Source organism: Gouania willdenowi, chromosome 18 (genome assembly GCF_900634775.1).
Source record: "Gouania willdenowi chromosome 18, fGouWil2.1, whole genome shotgun sequence".
Taxonomy (NCBI): domain Eukaryota; kingdom Metazoa; phylum Chordata; class Actinopteri; order Blenniiformes; family Gobiesocidae; genus Gouania; species Gouania willdenowi.
Window position 1 is genome coordinate 19,601,369 of NC_041061.1, and position 23,827 is coordinate 19,625,195.

The following is a 23,827-nucleotide window of genomic DNA, read 5'->3' on the forward strand; positions in this document are numbered from 1 at the left end:
CTTTTTTTTTGGACGTGTGGCCACACACACACACACACACACACACACACACACACACACACACACACACACACACACACACACGTACAGAGAGAGAGAAAGGGACAGAGAGAGAGCACACACACAGGCACGCGCACGGGCGCACGCACACGCACAGAGAGCCACACCCAACAGAGAGAGAGAGAGAGGTGGCGCCCCTCACTGGCCAGTTTAGTGCACTACACACTTGTGACACAACATTGTGATTTCTCACTTCTCCCCTGCCGATAGAATAGTGCCATTACACACAGACACTATTTTTATTTTTATTTTAAATTTTATTTTGATTTCATGTTTGATGGGCAACACACACACACACACACAGATGAATACAGTATTTCATTTTATTTTATTTTAATATTACTGTTACCATCATTATCATTTTTTATTATTTAAATTGTTAGTTTCTGTTGGCTTTGTGGTTGTCCCCTGAAGAAACGACATCTTCAATGAAAGAATGAAATCACCTTCAACTCTTACGCTAATGGAATGTCAACATCATTCAAAGGACCAAGCATCAGAAGGAAATGGACAATCAAAGGTCTGTGACCTTTCAGGACTCAAGGACTCAACTCCCATTCAGCAAAGCAATGCTGAAATAACTCGCTCAGTCCCAAGTCAACTCTTCATCGTCTATGAATGGGCCGCATGCCAATGCTGGATTAACACATCCTGCCCCATCATCAAAGACTGAGAACCTGTGGGCGTCGGAGTGGTTGGACACTCCCCCACCAATGAGTTGCGAGTTAAATGCCACGACTACTGCCTGAATGATGGGCAGCAACTGCAGACTGGTCACACGTCTGCTGGAAATCTTCACCAAAAAGACACTGTTTCAAAAGCCACAAGGATACCAAGCAACAAGAAGTCCACCACAGCCTTTGGTGGTAGAGCTAAATCACTTTAGCCTTGAACTTTGGCATGGAGGGGGACAACTAGCAAATAGCCAACAAGCTTCTCCTTCGCACAATACTAACCCCTCTATCTTCTGACTGTGCACTAGATTATTTTGTTTTCATTTATTCTCTCACACGCAGACAGACCAGACATACAGTCACACACCCACATTCATAACTATGAGAAACACAGAACTTCACACAGAACCCTTCTGTTTGCCACATGAGATCAAGTGTGCCCATCATTTATCTTTGCTTTTATTCATTATGTTGCTCATTTATTTACACTGCTTTGGCCTTTATGAGAAAACAACAAACAAAGGGGAAGAAAATAGTGTTACTGATAAGGCTTTTCTTTCATTTATTCTCTTGATTGAGGGGAGGGCCCCCACAATGCAAGATATGGTTACATCCGCTGAAGACAGAGCCCTCTGTTGCCTCAGCTTTTGGAGCTGAAGTTTTAATTTTTATTGGCCATGATTTTTTTGAGCTCACACGTTTTTCTCCTTTGTTATTTCTGAACGATTCTTCTTTTTCTCTTTTGTTTTTACTCAATTTCAGGAAAATTGAGACAGAGATTGAGGACTGCAACCTCAACAAGTTTAAATTTTGACATTTTTTTGACCGATACCCTCGTAAACAATCTGTACCTTACCCTTTTTAAAGCTGCTTGCGACAGACAGCCTAGTTCAACATTCATTGTTTTCATTTTGCGCGCTTCCCCCTTACCGCGTCGGACTGCCTGGCCGGCCCAAAGCCACTCGACAGCAGGGGGGGGGTACCAAATTTTTCCTGAGAAAAAATGTCCCATTAGTTGCTATGAGTACATAGGCAATTACTTTTCAAACAAGAAGTCCTGGTTTAATGTGCAGAAAAAGGATAAACCTTGCTAGGGAAAGCGCTCTTCGGGGGATAGTGGTCCACCTGATTTGATACATGCTTGGTAACCGAAGACCGTTCTGAACAAATTTCTACGTTCCCTTAGAGTGAGGGTTATTAGAGGTTGCGTGCTCCGTTCAATCTTAGAGGTGCCCAATAAAGTCCTGACAGTCTGCGTTGGTGTTTGTTATTGTTGTTCTCCCCAGTTAGCCGGAGGTCGAGAGTTCTCCCCAGTTAGCCGGAGGTTAGTTCTCCCCAGTTAGCCGGAGGTCGAGAGTTGTTTGTTATTGTTGTTCTCCCCAGTTAGCCGGAGGTTAGTTCTCCCCAGTTAGCCGGAGGTCGAGAGTTGTTTGTTATTGTTGTTCTCCCCAGTTAGCCGGAGGTTAGAGAGTTGTTCTCCCCAGTTAGCCGGAGGTCGAGAGTTGTTGTTCTCCCCAGCTTTAGCCGGAGGTCGTTGTTGAGCTTTAGCCGGAGGTTGAGAGATCCCCCCCCATAGTTCTCCCCAGCTTTAGTTGTTGAGCTTTAGCCGGAGGTTGAGAGTTCTCCCCAGCTTTATCTTTTACAAAGCCGGAGGTCGAGAGTTGTTGAGTTTGTTGAGTTAGACACGGCCGTGCGATTCCTGCCTGATCAGCAGATGAGCAGACTGTCAGTACCACGGGCGATAATCTAAGACTCCGCCAAGGCGGAAGTAAAAAGGAGCGTACCTCTTAGTAATCAGACGATACCAGTAAAAAGCAATTAATTAACACTAAAAGGTTGCCAAGCATGAGGGGGCAATAAGAGCTCATTGACCCCGAGAGAGGAGGTGGACTGGCTATCGCCACTGGTGGGTTAGATGAGACCTATATTTTACTTAGACACTATGCAACAAAACCTTGTGAATGAATGGACGTGAAAATTGAGGCATGAACGTGTGCGGTGCATGAATGACTGAATGATGACACGTTACGTATGCCTGAGAGAACCGTGTTGTGAGTGCGAATGTGCCGTGGACGTGTCATTGAGTGATTGACCGATGAATGGCTGTTTGACTACACATGTTCCTCTGTTTCACCTTCTTTTCCTCCTGGGTTCTGATGCACTAGATCTTCTCCCTGTTTTTGCCAATTATGTAGTGGGGTGTTCAGAAAACACTGCTGCTTGTTAAAAGAACTATGGTTTTAGGCCTTGGGCCTTCTAAAAAGTTACCAGGTTTTAAAGGTTTTTTCTGGGTGTTTAAAAACACCAAACGACGTTTTTTATATATGATACCACTTTCAGTGGAATGACTGGCTTTGACCTTGACTGACCTTACTGTTCATGTTCAGTGTCCATGTTTTTTGTTGTTATATGTGTATACTCGTTGTGGTGTGCACTTGTCTACGTCTTCGTCTTAGTTGTTGTTATTATGTAGCTTTTTCCAAAATACAGGTCGCTGTAAGGAGACGAATCAGATCCAACTAAAGAAAAGAGATATTTTAAATTATCCAGTTAAGTCTTAATGGTTTCCTCTCTTTCTGTTTCTGAGTGTTTCCTAACAGAATGCCACCGCCTTCTCGACTCCGATCCTTCCTCTTCGCCGCCATGCCTGGTCACTACTCTTATGATGGAGGATGAGAATTAAAGGGAAGTATTGTCCATAACTGACTACAGAGACTTCCAATCCAACTGCAAAAGTGGGGACAGATCTTCAAATTTCCAAAGGGAGCGTACAGTTGACCCTGGCTTTGACCTTTTAAGGCTGAGGAGGAGGAGGTCGAGGAGGTTGGAGGGCACAAAGGCAGGCGGACACAAGAGAGAGGAAAACGGAGACACATCCAAAATGATCAGATAAGTGATTTTCCAATGATATTTATCATATGGTTTTAAGAATCCAAATGTATTCTTATGTAAAAAAGGGAAGGGAGGGGCCAACGTCCCTCTGATTTTTGATTTATATTTTATCATAGGAAAATAATATACCCCAAAACCCTCCAACCATTTTCTTCTTGTTCCAACAGCGTGCAAGACCATAAAACACCTTCACTGGGTTTAGACACGTTTAAGGGAAAAATTAAGTGTTCTCAACATTGGGTTGGTGGCCCAATCTGGGTCGCCTGAGATTTAAAAAAGGGTCCTCCTGAAAATCTTGATAATTGATTGAAATAAGAGATAGTTTAAAGTTAAGTAACTTCCAGGCATTTAAGGAAGCTCTCCAAACCGTGCTGGGGCTCGTCACCCCTACGAATGGGATAAATACAGAGAGCAAAAGACAATATGATTGTTCGACTCAACTTAACTTTAATTCTGTCTAACCTTAAAGGGCCAATAATCTCGCTGAACTCTGGTTCAGACACAGAATAGGAGACACTTTTGCCACCAATTGACCTTCAAAATTAAGTAAATTACATCTCAAATAATAATTATGAGGGAAATGAATGAAATAAATGAACTGACAAATTCAGCTCTATAAAAGAATTAGGCTATGTGAATAGGTGTGGAGTTTTAACATTATTCAGAATAAATAAAGGATAGAATAAGATTTCTCCTTCACAAATAAGAGATAGCAACGAAAAATGAAACAAACAATTTAAATAAATAAATAACATTATTTATTTATTTGGTTAAACTCATTTAGCTTTCTCACATCTCCATGTCTCCCAATTGTATGTATTCATCTTGAGAAGACATGTAATCACACTCCACACTTCTCCGTCTGACTTGCATGTCCTTCTCCGTCCGACTTGCATGTCCTTGTAAACAGTGGTTCTCAAATTGTTGCTTCTCACCAGGTAAGTAGATGTACCACAGATAATCACTGCAACTCCAGCTATGCTTCTCCTTACTCCAGGAAAAGAAAATCGAATTAATACTTCCTGCTTTTCTTTCAGCCTCATATTTTCCCACTCGCGTGCAAATGGGCTACAGAGCTAGCATGGCTAAAAGCTCACTAACCCACACCTAACCATTGTGTGATTGTGCAGCAGCACCTTTTAGGATCTGAAAAGCTCTCAGATCCTGACCTCTGACCTGTCTCTGCCTTCCTGGCCATACTAACTATTCATTTAGTTAGTTAACTAAACCTAACACCCCTAAACTTTTATTTTATTTTATTTTATTTTATTTTATTTTATTTTTTATTTTATTTTATTTTATTTTATTTTTTATTTTATTTTATTTTATTTTATTTTATTTTATTTTATTTTATTTTATTTTGGGTGAGTGTTTTTCCCCCCCACCCCTTTTTTTTCTGTCCAGGTACCAGCTAAAGCCTACCAGGTACCAGGTACCAGCTAAAGCCTCAGTAGTGGGATCGCGCCTGTGTTCAGGTACCAGCCAATCCCAAGAGTTCTGTTTCGGTGTTTTTCCCCCTCTTCTGTTCAGGTACCTTCCGATCCCAAGAGAGGTTGCCAGGTGTGTGGAGACTACCCTTCCTCAGACAACAACCAATCATCTACAACGCCGACCGAAATGAACGACCCACACGGCAGTGAAGGTCGCGGAGCAGGCAACATGGATCCAAGATGATTGCCGACACCAGCTGATGCTGAGACGGAGGCTGACCGAACAATGAAGGGGGAACCGACAAGGCCACTGAGACACACACAAGAAAACGCTCTAGAACAAGGGCCTAGCTTTGTTTATAAGCCACACCAAATGCTCATAGCTAGGTTGAGGGAGGACAACGTCACACCTAGCTGCAGGAATACAGTCATAAACCCTTCTGCTACGATTGAGGAAAATACTCAAGGTTCTTCACTCATGATGCTATTGGTTACCCCAGTTACCACTGAACTCAGCCGATGAAGACGAGTGATGTCCTTGATGCAAATGATGATTTTTGCTTATCTAGATGTAATAAAGGATGATTTTTGATGATTCATGCCATTGATAATAATGATGAAGTTTTTTTTAAGGTTTATTTCCACATTTTTCTTGATATGTCTATATCCGTGCCTCACAAAAGAAGAATATATCCAATGTATGACAATAACGATGCTAATGGTTAACCCTGACAGACAGCAAAGGTGGAATATAATAATTTTGTTTCTTGATTTGGTCGTTGAGGCGACCAAAAGTGGGGAATGTCATGGCAAATTTTATATTCATCATCATATCCTCAAATGTATGTTCATGTGTACAATTTGTCATGTTTTAATACATGACGACTCCATTAATCTTTACACTTTTGAACAGCTGAATCATGATTAAACAGTACAGATCGTATTATTCTCAGTGCAGCACAGTCTCTGCCAAGGACATACACTGACGTACACACTTATCAAGACAGATAAAGACTGGAGCCAAACCTTCTCATAACATCTTCATCATCCTCCAACATTGCCACTATGGGCATCTGACTCCCTCCCTTTTGTCTCTCACTGTTGGGACCTTTTCTTATCTGTATAAAAAGCTTAAGCTTTGAAACTGTTGGGGCGGGGCGCGGCACTTCCTTTGGACGTCCGCCTGGACGGACGCTAATTTTGTTTCACTTTGTTCCACTTTGTATTCTTTTATTTAGTTTAGAATAAAATCATTTTTTATTAAATCATCAATGCTTCTCCTGGATTCTATCATTCAACCAGAGCAATGAATCATGTCTCAAATGAGGTCAACCGTAAATTCTGCCGTAACACTGCCGTTTGGTTTTATATTAAAAATGTCAAGTGAGTCTTAAAAAAAGGCATTGTATGCTTTTTTTTCGTTCAGATTATCTTATATTTCAATCTTTAAGTGCAGTTCACAAGTTTGCAGAAAATTTTTCACTGAATATGAAAAGTATCACATTAAGTGGTAAAGCCACAGATTAGTTTGGATAGTGTTAGTGTGCACAGAAATTAGTGATTGATTAATATAAAGTTTACATCATACTTATTTGGTAAAATTCATCAAGGTTGATGTGCAAATACTTCCACTGTTGAAATTAAAGTATTATTATAGCTGTAAGTTGATGAAATGTATTTTATGCTAAAATAGTTAAATACTGTAATTATCTATCATAATTTCTTTAAATTGAGAGCTATTGAGTGATTCACTGCTTGGTCTCTGTACTTATTTTAGCCAGTCTTTAATTATAATATGTTATTGTATTTGTGTGATATCATTGTAATGCATCTATGGCAGAGGATAAACATGAGTTAAATTTACCAGCATTTTCCCACCATTTATTATTTTATATTTAAAATAAACATGCATTAAGATTAGTCTTTGAAAAAAATGACACCAATGTGTTTTAAGCACAAAAAAATGTAATTGAAGCAAACTTCCAAATTTAGAGATATTTACAAATAAGTAAAAAGCCTAAAAGTTTAATCCAGTGTTGTCCACTGCCTGCATCACCATGTCATTTTTCTCTCGACTGGAAAACAGAAAAAGTTCTTATTAAAACACCTATTTTGAGACTTCGATCAGTTTCCATTAACATTTCTCTGGTTCTAGTGGTATCACCAAGAACAGACAACAGCAGAAGGAGCAGAACCTACCTCTGGGTGTATCAGACACTCAAGGTGATGGGAAGCACGTGGTGGGGCTGTTGGGGCATTAGACTGGTTATGAGGTCGACTCAGTAGCACCCTCACTGGTTTTAATACCACTTTTGAAAACAGACAGAAATAGTTATTTGCTAAATTAAAATACAAACAAATCAAAGCTGAGATGTTCTTACAGTTTGCTCCACTCCAGTCGTTGTGGTCTTGAATGAGCTGTAGCCACTCTTGAGTTTTTCCAACATGGACACTGTAGAGAGGTCTGGTGGAAGCTGTGATCATGCATTAGCTCAGAGAGTTACTGTATACTCACTCATTACGAGTACAGCCATCAAACTCTCTCTGAATGTGATGATCAGCAACAACAGGAGGAAGGTTTGAACCTCATCCAGACTCTATGGATTGTACTTTTTACTGCAATCCTCAAGAATTCCAACAAAAATCAATGGTGGCCACAGATGCTTTTTTTGTATGTGAGTTGATGTTACGCTGTTATGATTCAAATAAAAAAATGACGGTTGTACATTGGAACAATGCAATAAAGACCCATTACATATGGGACCAATGCAAAAATGACGTATTGGTTACCATAATGGAAAAAAAAGACATGGTTAGTTATTTAAACAATATGCAAAAAGAACCAGGGTTAGTGATTGGAACAATGCAACAAGGACCTGGGTTAGTCAGACCATGCAGAAAAGGATCTGGTTATAGATGGACAAAGATGAAATGAAAAAAGACTTGGGTAATTCAAAATAATGCAAAAAGTACCTGGGTAAGTGATTAAAACAAATCCAAAAGACCTGGATTACTGATCAGAATAATGCAATAAAAACCTTTTATATATGAGTTCAACACAAAAAAAAAAAAAAAATCCTCGGTTATTGATCAGCAATGCAAAACAGACATGGTTCGTAATCGGATCAATGTAAAAGGACCTGGGTTTGTGATTTCAACAATTGAAAAATGTCATGCAACTATGACCTAATTTATTGATCAGATCAATGCAAAAAGGACCTGGGTTATTGATCTGGTTAATGTAAAAAGGACATGAACAGTGATCAGAACAGAAAAATGACCTGGTTGTAGATTAAACAATACAAACTGGAGACGTTGACAGCAAAAGCAGCAGGTCCAAGTACCGTTTCAGCAAAATCTAAAACAATAAAATCAGGGTTAACAAAGGTTGATCAGTAGAGTCTGTAGCTATGCAGGTGATCCACTTTGGGTAACAGGTGACCTCAGAGTCCAAGAAGCATGGAGGATCCATGTTTAAGACCAGCAGAGTCAGCAAAGCCAACACTATGAGTAAATATATGACCCCAGCCAGAGCAGATTTTAACATCTGTCCATTAGATTATTTTAATGTTAGTTAGAACAGATTGTTCTATAAACTGGTACAATAGAAATATAAAACCTTACCTCATACAGATTGTAACATTTACTGGTTAAATAGATAGTTTTAACATTAGCTGGAACAGTAGAATATTTTAACATTAGCTGGAAATATTCAACTGGAACATATTTAACAGATACAATAGATCATCACAACATAGCTACACTACAATAATAAAACCAGCACAATAGATGAATCCACATCATGTGACTCAGGTCTTGGAGAGGCTGGTCCTGGTCCTTCTCAGTCTATGTGGGCGTGAGCTCCCATCACTGGTCTGTGATGGGACCAGTTTATTTTTTTTTTAAATTTCCCCGTCAAATTTTTAGTCTTCATACGTGGTTCTCTAAATTCTTCTGAAAATGGAAATTCTTCTTGAAAATTTGTGAATCGTCACCTTCGCCATTCGTAAAATTCGCAATTTTCTTCAAAACTAATAAATTAGCATTTTCCTTCTTTTTAAAAAAATTATAGTTTGTTCAGATATATTAGTTAATGCTAAATCAACTTTAAACTCACAAGTGCTTGTTTTTTTATGAATGAACAAATCATGACTCCATTTATTTGGCGCGCAATAAAAATTTGTCAAGTTTTGGTGTAAATTCGTCAACACTTATTTAAGACTGAAAAAATGATGTCATCTATAATAAACTACAGAAATGTTTGGATTGTATTTGATACTAAAACCATGACTCAGCAACAACAGTATGAGACTAAATTAATGTGTACACTACAAACTAATATTATTTACTTATTTTATTATCCTGTTTTTATTGTAGTGTTTTTAAGTGGCCTGAAAGGCACTTTTTAAATAAAATGAATTATTATTGATTATTTAATGAGGTCAGAGGGAGGAGCTTAAAACCACAAAACCAAGAGTGTCAAACTTATGAGAAAACATTAATTTAGGTTTTAGGTTAGTTTTAGGTTGTAAAAGGAGAGTTAAATGACACTAAACATCTTAATTTATTAATAATGTTCACTAAAAAAATACCATTTATTTACAGATAATTATTTTATATGTCTGACCCTGATATGAAATTAGTTTGACACCCTTGGCTTAATAAAAACGATTCTCACTGTGCGACGAATTGAGAACGACGTCCAGCGTTGATCCACGACAGAGTTGATGGATGTCTACATTTTAGTTTGACTGACATTAAAGGGTGTTTATCAGCGACATCAGACGTTTATTTATTAATAAACGGGACAAACAGGACTGAACTTTTGGAAAAACCAATGGTTGGGGTGAAATCTACGAGGACACAGGACGTAACTCTGAAAACCAGGACGTTTGTTGGTCACTAGACCGAGGTCTCACAGCAGCCGTTACAGCTCAGAAAGAATGAGTCACTGCATCCACAGCTTCAGTGGGTGTGGCCAATCAAAGGGAATGAGCATCACCTGCTGTAACACGTGCTGCTGCTGATGATAATCTACTCACTCATGCTGCGTTCAAGGACCCTCGGAACTCTGCACTTCCAGTTTCAAACTCTGACTTCAGTGTTATAGACGCAGCACGTCCAAAATATCTCACAAATATGGCTTAAAGGAATAATTTTAACAGTAAAATCATTACTGTTAATGTGTTTAAAACTGTATTTATTCAGAATAGTCATTATTTGTATTTGTCCAACAAAGCAAGGCAACAATATGGATCACATTTATTCACAAAACGTGGAAAAAGGGCACAAATTAAAATAATAAAAAATAGGATTAAAATAAAAGGCTTTATAAATGAATTTTAAAATCATGAAAACAGCTCAACTATAATTAAAAGTATAACACAGTGTTTTTCAACCTTGGGGTCGTGATCCCATGTGGGGTCACTTGAAATGTCTACTAGTTGATTAGAAAAATCAATAATATATTTTAAAATTATTGTTTTTCTTTTTTCAAATTAAAACACAACCCACCAGGCACGTCTCACCTGTGAGGGATGTGGGGGGTTTGACACCCACACTTTTATGAAAACAAAAGTTCATCCCCCTCACTTTTTACAGAGGGATTCATTGTTGAAAACAGATTGGTCCAGTTTTGATTGAATGATGATCAAGCCAATCACAGCCAGTCATTTGATGACATCACTAGTAAAGTGTAAGTATTTGTTAAAAAATGAGTAACAGGTGGAAAAGAATGATTCAAAAGTGGCCAAAACTTGGCAAGAAAAGAGTGAAAAGTGGCTTAAAATGAGCCAAAAGCAGTCAAGAGTGGCAAAAAAAATTACAAAAAAGGAAACAGGTGTAAAACAAGTTGTAAAATTGCTGAAGAAAAAGGTTAAAAAAGTTTCCTACTTTAAAGGTTTTCTTTGGGAATCATTATTAAAATTAAGACATAAAGAGCCACATGTTTATCACTGACTTAATAGCAGCTTTATCATGGTTTTAGTAAATTCATTTAATAAACTTTGTGCACATTTTGTCTACTCTGTATTTGTTAGACACAGTATAACAAACATGATCAAGAACTAGTTCTAGAAAAAAATATTCTTTGGGTTTGTCAGAAATTTGTTATTAAAATGAGGTCAAAACAGGTCGAGAACCACTGACATAACATAAATACAGCCTCCATTCATGTGTTCCACAATATCTGCAAGTAATCTGTAAACAAAGTCAATGTTGTAAATAATTTCCTAATGTTTTTTTGAAAATCATTTTAACAAGTGTTTGTATACAAAAGGGGGAAAAAAGGACACACAACACACAAAAGAACAGCACAAATAGGCAGAATGACAGAAAAATGAGCAAAAAGACAACAAAAATACACAAAATGAGAGAAGAATAGACTGAATGGCTAAAGAAATACCCTAAAAAAAAACTTTCAAAATACACAAACAACAACAGAAACACACAAAGCCTGATAGTTGTGTCCTATTAAGTCACACAAAATTATACAGAGGGCTGCATGTGCATGTATGACACTAAAATCTGATTATTATTATTATGTTGCAAATGTCTGTTCATGAGCAACTCTAAGATATTTAAATGTAATAAAATAATACATTTCTATAATTTCACTGTTCAGCATTTCAACTGAGAATCCCAATTATGGTTAAAGAAAAATACTGATAACACCATGAAGGAATTTTATCCAATATAAGGAAAGAAATGTCTTCAAATGTTTAAAAGTTTTAATAAAGGCTGTCAGTAGTGCAATACTTTGATTCACCTGCAGGTGTCGCTTCAGGCTTGTTGTTGACGTAATGGTCGTCATTCCACACAGCTTTGTACAGTCTGTCCCTCATTTATATCAAATATAAAGTTTGTCCACACATCTGCTCTTCTTTCTGGTCCAAGGTTTGACATTTTTATCTTCTCAACTAGTCCGTAGTTTATAAAAACAAACTTCTGAATTCATCTGAGATGTCACCGTGTAACCATTTGATTAGAATCACGATTTGTTGTTGATTCAAATAGAAAGTAGCTCAGTAGCTCAGTCCGTAGAGACATGGGTTGGAAACTGGAGGGTGGCAGTTCAAGTCCCAATGCGGACCAAAAATACAGAAGTTGTTCTGGTAGCTGGAGAGGTGCCAGGGCACTTCTCGAGCACTGTCGAGGTGCCCTTGAGCAAGGCACCAAACCCCAACACTGCTCTGATGCGCTCCCTTCATTGTGGAAGCAGCCCCACTCTGACATGTCTCCATTGATGCCACATGTCCACAGGTCCTGTTTGTGCATGTGTGTGATTCGGGCCTGTGTGTGTGAGAAGCATGTCCCTAAAAAAATAACAGAGTGTAACATAATTTCCCTTCAGGGATTAATAAAGTAATTAAAAGAGAAAAGAACGTCTGGAACAAACTAGAACAAAAATGGAGCCAAGCTAATCACTGTCCTCCTTGTCTGGCAAAGAAACACAAACAATCCCAGGAAGAAGGAAGTAAAAACCCTTCTTTGCATCATCTACAGGACTCCACGTTACATTTTTTTCTCCACAAACACACAGACTGGCATGAATTGATAATCTTACTTATGAAAGACACCAGACTTAACCTGGACCTGATCCTTCTTTATAGTTTCAGACTTATTGGTCTACTATTGTTTAACTAATGAATCTACACTAATGTCTCAGGTATCACACATGGCCATAAACCCTAAGGCCACAGTGGGTTGCCACAACAACATCAGGAGTCGTACTCATCCCTGAAAATGAAGAGAAGTAGAGATTACTGACAGTCTAAGCACCACACTGTAAATACAGTCAGAAAAGCTTGTATTTCATCTGTTGGGCTTCATAAGAGAGGAGTGACTGCAACTTTAAAATCCACAAGTCTCACATACATTATGCTGGATTACTGTGTTGGTTCTACAAAAATGGCTTTTACAGCTCAGTTTTTACACTTCTCAGTTGGGGAATATTCTAAGATTTGATTTGATTTATACGAGTCCAAAAATCATCAACATTGATAATGACAAAGTAAACCCTATGTCTGATAATCATAAATCAAATATATTTAAATATTTCAAAATTCCAAATATTTAATTCAGAGATTGAGACTATTGAGCTCCGTTAACAAGTTCAAGATGGAATCAGCGTTTTTTCCACAACATCTGATGGAGGACAAAAACTTATCTTAGAAATATGATTAGATTTTCAGTTTGGTGCAGATAGAAAAAGCTGCTGTCATTGAAATGAATGGTTAACCTGTAAATAACAATACAATCACTTGAGAATTAGATGGATTTTGAGTAAAACGTATGCATTTTAATAACAGATGTACATATTTAAATAATCTTTTGTAATAACCAACTTGTTTTAGTGCTGAGATTCTGTTATTGATAAACTAGTTTTACACCTGAAATACCCAGTGTACACCAGGCACTGCAGTCAGTCCTTTATAGAGATTAAACCTCTTTCTACTATTAGCTTTTTTTCTTCCTACAATGACACAAACTTACATAAACTGATTCATATTCTTTTAATTCCTCTGTGGCAAACATCTGGATAATTCAGCAAGCAGGTAAAAGATAAACAATCACAGAAAACACTGGAAGTGTAATTATTTACACACGTAACATCAGTTTTTAATTTGTTAATCTTGCTTATGTTTAATTAGTAAGAGTTAAAAACATAGCTGGAAAACTAAAGCCCAGAATGCAACAGTAGATGTAGAAAATCATCATTAATGCATGAAACCCAACCTAAACACACTGCTTGAAAATGGTAAATCTACCTTTTGTTTTTAAATTCACACACTGGTTCTAACATGAACTAAAATGTACATAACATCCTATTACTGTGTGTACTGCATTGTATGTATTTATTTTCATTTTTTAAACAATTCTTCTAGATGCAGCCAGGCCAGCAGAAAGAGCGGGGGCCAGGGAGCCCCAGGCAACCCCTCAGACGCCCCCAAGATCCCAGGCCGAGAGGCAGCCACCGCCCACCACACACACATCTGAGGAAGCCCCAAGCAGCCGAGCACCCAGCGCATCCCGCCACCGACCCCAACCCCCAACCCCAAGGCCCCCCGCCAGCATCCCGCCCCCAATGGAGAGGCACTTCCTTATCCCCTGAGTGAATGTATGTGTTTAGTGAATGTATGAAGTGCTATTAAAAAAGGGTGGATGGAGGGGAGCGGTGCTCCCCATCCAGCCTATGTGTATATATGTGTATGTGGTGCAATAGCTCCGGAGGGTGGAAGTGGTGGTCCCACCCTCCGGGGGGTGGTGTGTTGAGGTGTAATTAAAATTGGAGGGATTAGTAGGGCAGCCAGAGGTGGGAGTGCCGCACCCGCGCCACTACTTAGTAGCACAGGCGGCGGCCCCCTCCACCCCCAGCCCCACCATTCAGCCCCCCAAGGGTTGGGTATGTGAGTGTGGTGCAACAAGTGGGTGAGCCAGACCAGCTGGGAGTGAGTGATATGAAGTGTTTATGAAGGAGGCCTGTCTGGTAGGAGCCCGGCCTGTCCGCATGGCGGGCCACCGGAGAGGGTAGATGGCGCAGATGGGCACGCGGGCCCCAGGGACGCGCCGAGCAGCACAACCGGAGACCCCCCCAGGTGGAGCCAAGTACCAGCCACATCCCCCGCAGTCCAGGAGGCGACCCCCGCCGCCAGCCGGCCCAGAGCGGCCCGTCCCACCAAAGCAGGCAGCGGCCAAACAGGAGAGAGGCCAGCTCCCACACCAGGGCCAGCACAGGCCCGCACGACACCACGACATAGCACCCTCCACAGGAGGGCGGCGGCCCCGCCCACCCCGACGAGAGAGGACGCAACCAACCACCCAAGCAGGGCCACCCCGCCAGCCACGGACTGATAGGCAGGCGAACCCATGCTCCCCCAGCCAGGCACCGCAATCCCACACCAATGTCGCCAGCAGAGCCCTCCCCACCCACGGAGACCACCCCCAATCACAACCAGTCACCAGTCCCACCCCGCCCAAGGCGGCGCGGCACCTCGCCGAACCGCGGCCAGTCCCTGGGCAGATGGTGGGGGGGCGCTTAAATTTACATTGTAAAGTGAGACAGTTCATACGTTCAGGATTTCCCCTGATATGAGGAAATATTTAAGTAAATTAATTTCTAGATCTTGACAAGTTTTTAATTATATACTGTAGTAAAATGTGTGTGTGTGTGTGTGTGATGCGTGCGTTCGTGCATCTTTGTCTATCACTATTCTCAATGCTTTACTGCTTAATTTTCTCTTACTGAAAGTGTATCAATAGTTCTGTTTTTAGTATAATATTTTGGAGAATTCATGGATGAGTTTGCTGAACCACAGTCAGTTGTGAGCCCTGAATACCACCACCGGAACAGCTAGAGGTGACTTTAATATTTATGGTGACAATAACATGGATAATACTGTCAAATAACTATGCTTTAAAGGACACTTTTGGTCTTACACAACAGGCTCTTTTGGCACAAGCAGAGGCCAGATCGCACACATGCGTTCTGTTACGTCACCTGTCCGATCTGGGCTTCATGATAAACATGGAGAAGATATTTTCCCCGGAACAGAAAATTATTTCCTGGGGCTGTCCCTGCGCTCGGTGCCTTCACCACACGCCTCTCAATGCAACGATTGAAAGCTTTCAGGGCATGCCTGGCACTTTTCCAACCAGGAAAATCTGATTAGATTATGTCTTCGGTTACTCAGGCTGATGGCATCTGCCTTCCTTGTAATCTGCCTCGGTCGCCTCCACATACAGTAAGATAATTCCAGCTGTGGATGGCCTCATACAGGCTGAATCCCGTGCGTCATGGCGCACAGAGAGTGCTGGTCACGCCAGTGTGCCGCTGCTCTGCGCCACTGCCACCCTTTCGGCTTACCTGACGCATGGTGTGCCTATGGGAACCATCACGTCCAGGATGGTGATCATGGGTTTATGATGTTACACGTTACAACCTGAAACATAAGTCGGACAAGATCTGGAACCTTTTCTATTTAGTTTTGGAGTGATGGTGATCAGCTGTTTGTTTTTGTTTAGTGCCGTCATGTTATTTGGTTAGAGGACATAAATACTGTGTTAATTGTATGATTGTGTTGATGATTGAAGTAAATCAAAACACAAAACCTTATGTACTGTACTGGGACAATAAATCTTCTAATCTATTGTGGTATTATTTGTTGGTGTTTGTTGTGTCAGAATTTACTAGCACCTCCTATTAACAATCCGGCCCCCCGGTAAGAAATCTCTGGAGCCGCCATTGAAGAGACTTGGCTCTCTATTTCTGTGTATTTTTATTTTTATTTAGAGACTGCAACATGTGCTCCTCCTACTTTTGTGTTTTAAGAAAATGTACATAAATGACAACATCTGCACAGTTTATGGAAGCCATAGCAATCACACTAACCTAAAGGGCTGGGACAGTTGATAAACTTGATGATAAAGTTGATGAGTTTGATATGAAAGTCTGTAATGTCAAAGATACGTTGGCTCCAATCAAAACTCAGAGAAAAACAAACACAGAAAACACCTTGAAGAAAGACTGAGATAGTGTAGAATTTTAATTTGGATTGTTGAAGGGCTGAGCATAAATGGAGAACAATTGTGACTGAGTTGTGTCAGATAATTAACTGCTCATTCTAGTCAGGCACTGTACAGAAATTGTTAAAAGTCGCTGCTGTGAAACACTGGATGCCTCTATACTGGCTAACTATAGACCAATCAATAACCTTCCATTCATGGCCATGATCATTGAGAAAGTTCAGTTCAGGTTTATTAGACATTTGCAGCACAGAAACCATATTGGAAAAAATGTTCATATGTTCAGGAATTCCCCTGATATGAGGAAATATTTAAGTAAATTAATTTCTAGACCTTGACAAGTTTTTAATTATATATTGTAGTAAAATACCACATTGTTAAAATGTAGATACATGTGATTAAATATTTTATATGTAGTACTATAAAGAAGTAGGTTTTCAGTTTAAACTGTTTTTTGTAAAACATTCTATAGAAAACTATTTGGTCACTCTCACATTGGGGTGTCTGTAACCCCTAAACTAAATGACAATGACACCCATGATCTAACTCACTCATTCATGAGGTTAATATTTTATGTTGAGGGACTCTGATTTTATTAAAACCTGAATCTGTATAAAGAAGATACAGAAAGTAAATAAACTGAGTTCTTTCAGTTTCATTATGATGCTTTAAAAGGGAAAGAAATGCACAACAAAACAAATACCTCACATTCATCATTATGCTGTCAGCAGTCACTCCCTCACTGAGTTTTTATAGAGCTGAACAAACAACAACTGTCAAAGACAACTATAAAAATGTGTCATCAAACACGCAATCCTTTGTGGAATTAAATATATCAGAATACATTGTCTTTAAGTGCTAGTAAGGCTCATAATTAAAAGGATATAAAATGAATATGGTGTATAACACAGTGCTTTGTTCAGCACATATATTTTTAACAGGAACATTTAGAAACTTTTAGGCCAAACCTGTAAAAATGGTGGAGGATCACTTTGTTTCTCAGAACTGAGTAAAATAATGACCTTATTGAAGAAACTCTCATTCTCTCAGCCACAGCCTTTATGCAGAGCCAGTGGTAGTACCAGCCTGATGGTAGCAGGGAGAAGTTTATTATGTACTGAGTTGTGAAACCATTCGATTTTACACGTTACACTGCACTATTTTCAAAATGCATCAGATTTTTATGATGAAGTGAAAATAATCTGATACATCAATATATATGATGTAAAAGCTAATGTTGCATTACCTTAAGTTTACTGAAAAAGATAAAGATAGTGGCTATGGTTTTACAAAACATAACTCAACAATTGTGCAATCACATATTTTAGAACTGTAATAATAAAGTAATATTAATAAATGATAAAGAAAAACAACTCAAAAAGCCAAGAACATTCTAACACACTGAAAGTCGCAATATTCAGTGTAAAATAATTTCTAAATCTTGAAAAAATGTTTTAAACATGTAGTAAAATGTATTTTATTGTTCAGATTTAAATACCTGTGATTAAATGTTTTGTAGATCCACTGGGATCTGTACTGTCATCGAGCACCTTTTCATTACTTTTTTTTTATTGTTTATTTAATGTTAAGACAGTTTTATAAATAGGATTTCTACCCACAATGTATTTTCAATTATTTGCACTAAAACAAAATGTCATTAATAATAGATTATTAAGCCCTGACTTTACTGGTTCGGCCCATTTAATAACAATGAACTAAAATTACTTTTACATCCTTGATGTCAATCAATCATCCACAACTTAAAGAATGTATTATTTTCATTAATTCCTCACAACCTCAATCTGTATAAAGAAAATACAAAATGTAAATTAATAATTTTATTTAGAATTGCTTTCAGTTTCAGTCTGAGGCCAAATATTAAGGAATAAGAATGTACAACAAAACAAAGACCTCACCTTCAGCATCATTCTGTCAGCAGTCACTCCCTCACTGTGTTTTTATAGAGCTGAACAAACACCAACTGACAAAGACAACTATGATAATTGCAAACAAGGCTGTAACTTTGCAAAATAAGGTAAAAACATATCAAATTAATCCAAACAAAGACAAATAATTTAGTTTGTGATAATAAAACACATTTTGCATCAATATGTTGGAGCAAATACAGCACAATGACAGCAGCACCAACCTGAAATGTGAGGACCTCTTTTCACAAAAACAGGCTTTCTATGAGTCACTGATATAAGTGAACTGAAGTCAAAAGGCTTAGCTTGATGTTTCTGTAGATACTGCAAAAGACTGAGTAGAAATACATTTAATACATAAACTGGGGATGTTGTTTCCTCTAATTCTGTAGTTCAAAGTTATAAAAACAGAATAAAGGAACTGAGGAGAAATAAGTAACAAACTGGGATGAGATTTAAACATCTAGCAAGATCTATAGATAGCAAGCAATCAGAATAATATATAAATCAATAAAACCAATAGATTTCACTACAATGGCTCTCAAAATGAAGAAATTACAGCAAAGTTGAAACAACACCAGACAAGATACATACATTGATCAAAAGCATTGAGTCAAAAACTGATTAACCAGTATGGTAGATACATCATTTATCATCTCGTCCAGGGGTCTTTAAAGTGTGGGAGTATGAGTCCTATTGAAGGTAACTTAAGGCAGGAGGACAGAGAGAACTGAACAAATTGTTTTCAGGTCTGGTAATTATAGTCAACACCTCAAACATACAAAACTATAAAGATTAAACTTTTATATTTTTATGAACCTAATACATGGAGAACAAAGAAAGTCAGGGAAGGATGATGTTTTTACAAAGAGGACAACTGTCTATCCACTCATTATTTACTATCAAAGGAGAGCACATGAAAAATCAACCTCAGACCTGATCATCTTATATGTTTTTTTTAAATCTACCTTTTGACAGTATTGGCTGACAGCTGGGTCTGACATTTGTCTCCGCCCACACAGGAATATATTTATTACACACAACTCTAGTCACACAGTTGGTTATTGTCTCCAACAACCAGAACATTGTTGTTTTATAACAGACTCAACCAGAAACCTCTTCAATGAAAGGACCACTGACCACAGAGGAATTCTCTCTTTAAGGTACATTTATAGATATTTTAATGTAGGGCTTTTGAGATGCAAAACAGAATATTTTAGAGCCATGGATGAATTCTTTATATTCAAAACATAGACCTAGATCTTGAGTTTCTCTGATATCTTATCTCAAAACATTTCTACTCATGAAAGTCTGTGTGTGTGTGTGTGTGTGTGTGTGTGTGTGTGTGTGTGTGTGTGTGTGTGTGTGTGTGTGTGTGTGTGTGTGTGTGTGTGTGTGTGTGTGTGTGTGTGTGTGTGTGATGTGTGCGTTTGTGCATCTTTGTTTATCACTATTCTCAATGCTATACTGCCTAATTTTCAGACCCTCAGGATATCGCAATGTTGCGATCACAACTTTAATGCAAATTCAGCTCATCCCCACAAATTCTTTGCGGCCCTGCAATTCTGTCCAATCACATCAACATTTACGCTATTTTGACCAATCTGACTAAGCCCACAGTATAACAAAAATGTTTTGGATGTGTTCACATGAACGGGTGTGTTTAATTATCTCCTGGCTGCACAAGAAGGACTTTTAAATAATAAAATCAGATTAAACCTCTACTATTGAATATGATCTTTCAATTCAACTTTATTTGTATAGCGCAATTTACAACAAAGTCATCTCAATGTGCTTATAAAAATATAAAATTCATTATAAGAAAGAGAAAACCCAACAAGTTTAACATGAACTAGCATTTAGCGACAGTGGTAAGAAACAACTCCCTTTTAACAGGAAGAAATCTCCAGCAGAACCAGGTTCAGAGGTGGCAGCCATCTGCGTCGACTGGTTGGGGTTAGTGGACAGAAGGACCAACAGAACAGGATAGAGAGATAGAACATCAAAGTGTCCCAGACTAGTTGAGCCGTGAATCACAGATCAGGAACTACCATCATCAGCTTCACAACACCTGAAAAAGACAAAGTGCGAGGAGAAGGCACTGACTGCATAAAAACATGATACATTATTATCAAGTCAGCCTACCTTGGCCTTGGGCCTCACTCCCAGTGGCCTAGTCAACAGTTCTTATAAAGGTGATGAATCTCTTCCCGTTTACATGAAATCTAACAGCAACTCCAAAGACTCTAAAATGCGACAGTTTACGGATGAGCCCATGTTCGCTCTAGCCGTTAAGTTAATGCTATTATACGGCATACGCCTCCGCATATAAGCAGGTTTTGGGTTTAGCCTTAAAGGTAGAGAGAGTAGCAGCCTCCCATACTGAGACTGGGAGCTGGTTCCAAAGGCGAGGAGCCTGGTAGCTGAACGCTCTGCCTCCTGTTCTACTTCTAGACATGTTAGGAACTTCTAGAAGGTCAGCAAACTGAGAGCGGAGTGATCTGCCTGGACGATAGGGCACTAACAGGTCTCTAAGATATACAGGAGCTTGATCATGTCGTGCTTTGTATGTTAGCAGGAGGATTTTAAACTTGATTTTAGATTTTACAGGAAGCCAATGAAAGGAAGCCATCACTGGAGAAATATGCTCTCTCCTGTTAGTAACTGTTAGTTTTCTAGCTGCAGCATTCTGAATTAACTGGAGACTTTTTAGTAAGTTACTGGGACATCCTGAAAGTAGAGAGTTACAATAATCTAGTCTAGATGTAACAAATGCATGGATTAGTTTTTAGCATCACTCTGCATCAAGATATTCCTGATTTTAGAGATATTACGGAGGTGGAAGAAAGTTGTCCTTGTGATTTGTTTAATATGAGAGTTAAAGGTCCATATAAAAAATAATGCCTAAGTGTTTTACTGTGGTGCTGGATGACAAAGTAATGTCATCCAGAGACACTGGAATCACTTTGGTTTTATCCTGGTTAAGAAAGAGAAAGTTACGGCTCATCCAGGATGTATTTAAGACAAGCCTGGAGTTTTAATAACTGATGATTTTCATCTGATTTCATTGAGAGATAAAGCTGTGTATCATCCTCATAGCAATGGAAAATGTATATCACGTTCTCTGATAATGTTACCTAGTGGAAGCATATATAATGAATGATAGAGCTTGCAACTAAAATCACTACAGGAACACAAACAGAGACACAAAAACATACAACTTTGGAAATGTTGCAGATCTCAGTCAAACTAGTCACAGGTTGGGAAAAAAAGCTAAAACTCTGCTCTGCTGTCTGAATGAGAGACAGTGAGCGTGGTTGTTTCTATACAATTCTCATAATTCTACATACTGCAGCTTTAAAGTGCCCAGGATTGATACAATTATATGATAAATTAATCCTCGGTTTTTTTCATACAATGTTAGCAACGTGTTTGTGTATCTTGTTGTATTGAAGTTTGTAGTAATGGATGAGGACATTTTGAATTTCTGCAACATTACACTGAAATAAAATATTAATTGCTAATATCCTGCTATGTTCAGAAAAAAGCGGTTTGAAATGCTGAATAGAACAAAATAAAGACGACGGTGTACAACCACAACAATGGTAAAAATAAATTCTGTTATATTTTTTATCATAAATACATTCTGTTTTTTTTTCTCTCTCTGAAACACCTTTTCCTCCTCTCTCCCTTTTTTTTTTCTAATTTTTTAATAAAAAGGAATTAGAAGATGATTCATCCTCAGGTCTTGAATCAAGGATGAGTGGTAAAGTGTTTGGAGGACGAGAACCCAAGCACAGAGGTAAGGAGGAGGCAGACAGGCAAGGCAGGAGTTGTGTCTGAAGTTATTAGAGAAAACTAAATCCATAAATGCTAAAAAAACAAAACCTTATCAGGGCCACCACTCCCACAGGCAGAACACACACTGAACATCATCTTCCATGGGGGCAGGGCCAGCATACACAGTTTTGCCACTCTCGGCAAAAAATCATGATGCAGTTGATTTACCAACGCCACACAGATACCAATATGTATATTGGCCAAAATGCTTGGGGGGTGGGGGGGGGGGAACATGACAATGATCCAACAACATTTTAGGCTTTCCACATTTGTCACCAGAATGGCCTAATAAATTACGCCCAACAACACAATATTCACAACTGTAGCATCACATTACACTTTCAACAAAATAATTAACTCTTACCCACCCCTTCTATTACCCCACCTTTACTCCCTCTTCCCTGTTCCTTTCCTCCTCACCAAGATGTAACACTGACCTCTCTTTTATAATCTCCATTTAATAAAGTTTTTTAACCCTTCCTTAGGGAGGGCAGGTGATACTCACGAGTATGCTACAAAATACATGTATTTATTTCAGTGCAATATTAAAACATGCAACAAAAAAAGTCAAATCACTTTAATCTGGGATATAAGAAAAAAGGGATTTTAAAAATCTGGATTATTTTTATACAAATTAAACCTTTTGAAAAACCCAGGTGCAGACTGTTCAAAAAGTTTTAATTATTATTTTTCTCTTATGCTCAGATGACGATGAAGGTTCAAAGGCCCAATTCCAAGCTACAACAGAGGTAAACAGCTTCTTTAAACATGTTACAAAATGTTACTAGTTTTCTCACTGTATAAAAGGTAATTTTGTGTCACATCTCTGAAGGGATTCAGCTCTGGAGATTCCTCAAATGTTGAACACCCAGATGATCCTCTTTTACCTCCATGTTCTACCAGTGATGCTGACAGTCAAGTCATTGCTACAGATGTTAAAGGTCAGCTTGGTTTTATTCAGTTTAAACATGCAGAATTGTCTACATTTAATTTGCAGTGGTTGTTAAATATTTGGTTTCCGCTCAAGTGAGACACAGCAGGCTGTAATGTCTGTGCATTATTTATTATAGATCAGCTCACAATGACATACTTTACAGTCACAGGTTTATTGTCTAAAGGACCAACAAATTCTCATCCCCAACTCGTCACATATTGATGATCTATCAGGACTTAGCGTCAGTGTTTGACACACAGGGTACCCCTTTGGCGTTCATTTTTAATGCTGAGGGTCCGCAAGATACTTATAGTTTGTTCTGCCCAGTCTTTTCAATGGGATGATGTCAGATCCTGTGACTGCTGACACCTCAATGAAAAACATGGCAGACATCTTGTATATTTTAGTGGCAAATTACCTTTTTTCAAGATAGATTGTGGCTTTAGAATTGTTTTGATGACATTACTAGTGAGAAATGTACTCTTAACTTTCATAATATCCATTCGGTTTATATAAACGATACGTAGTTTTTTCGTTACGACAGAAATT

General features: G+C 38.6%; 1 protein-coding gene across 1 annotated transcript in view; it reads left to right on the forward strand.

Moving 5' to 3' along the window:
• LOC114480636 (interferon-induced very large GTPase 1-like) overlaps positions 1–23,827 on the forward strand; it is a 691,281-nt gene that overhangs the window by 543,146 nt on the left and 124,308 nt on the right. Inside the window, exons 37-38 of the mRNA XM_028474951.1 lie at positions 23,050–23,093; positions 23,177–23,285. Coding sequence (XP_028330752.1) covers positions 23,050–23,093; positions 23,177–23,285 — 153 coding nt within the window. The remainder of the gene's footprint in view (positions 1–23,049; positions 23,094–23,176; positions 23,286–23,827) is intronic.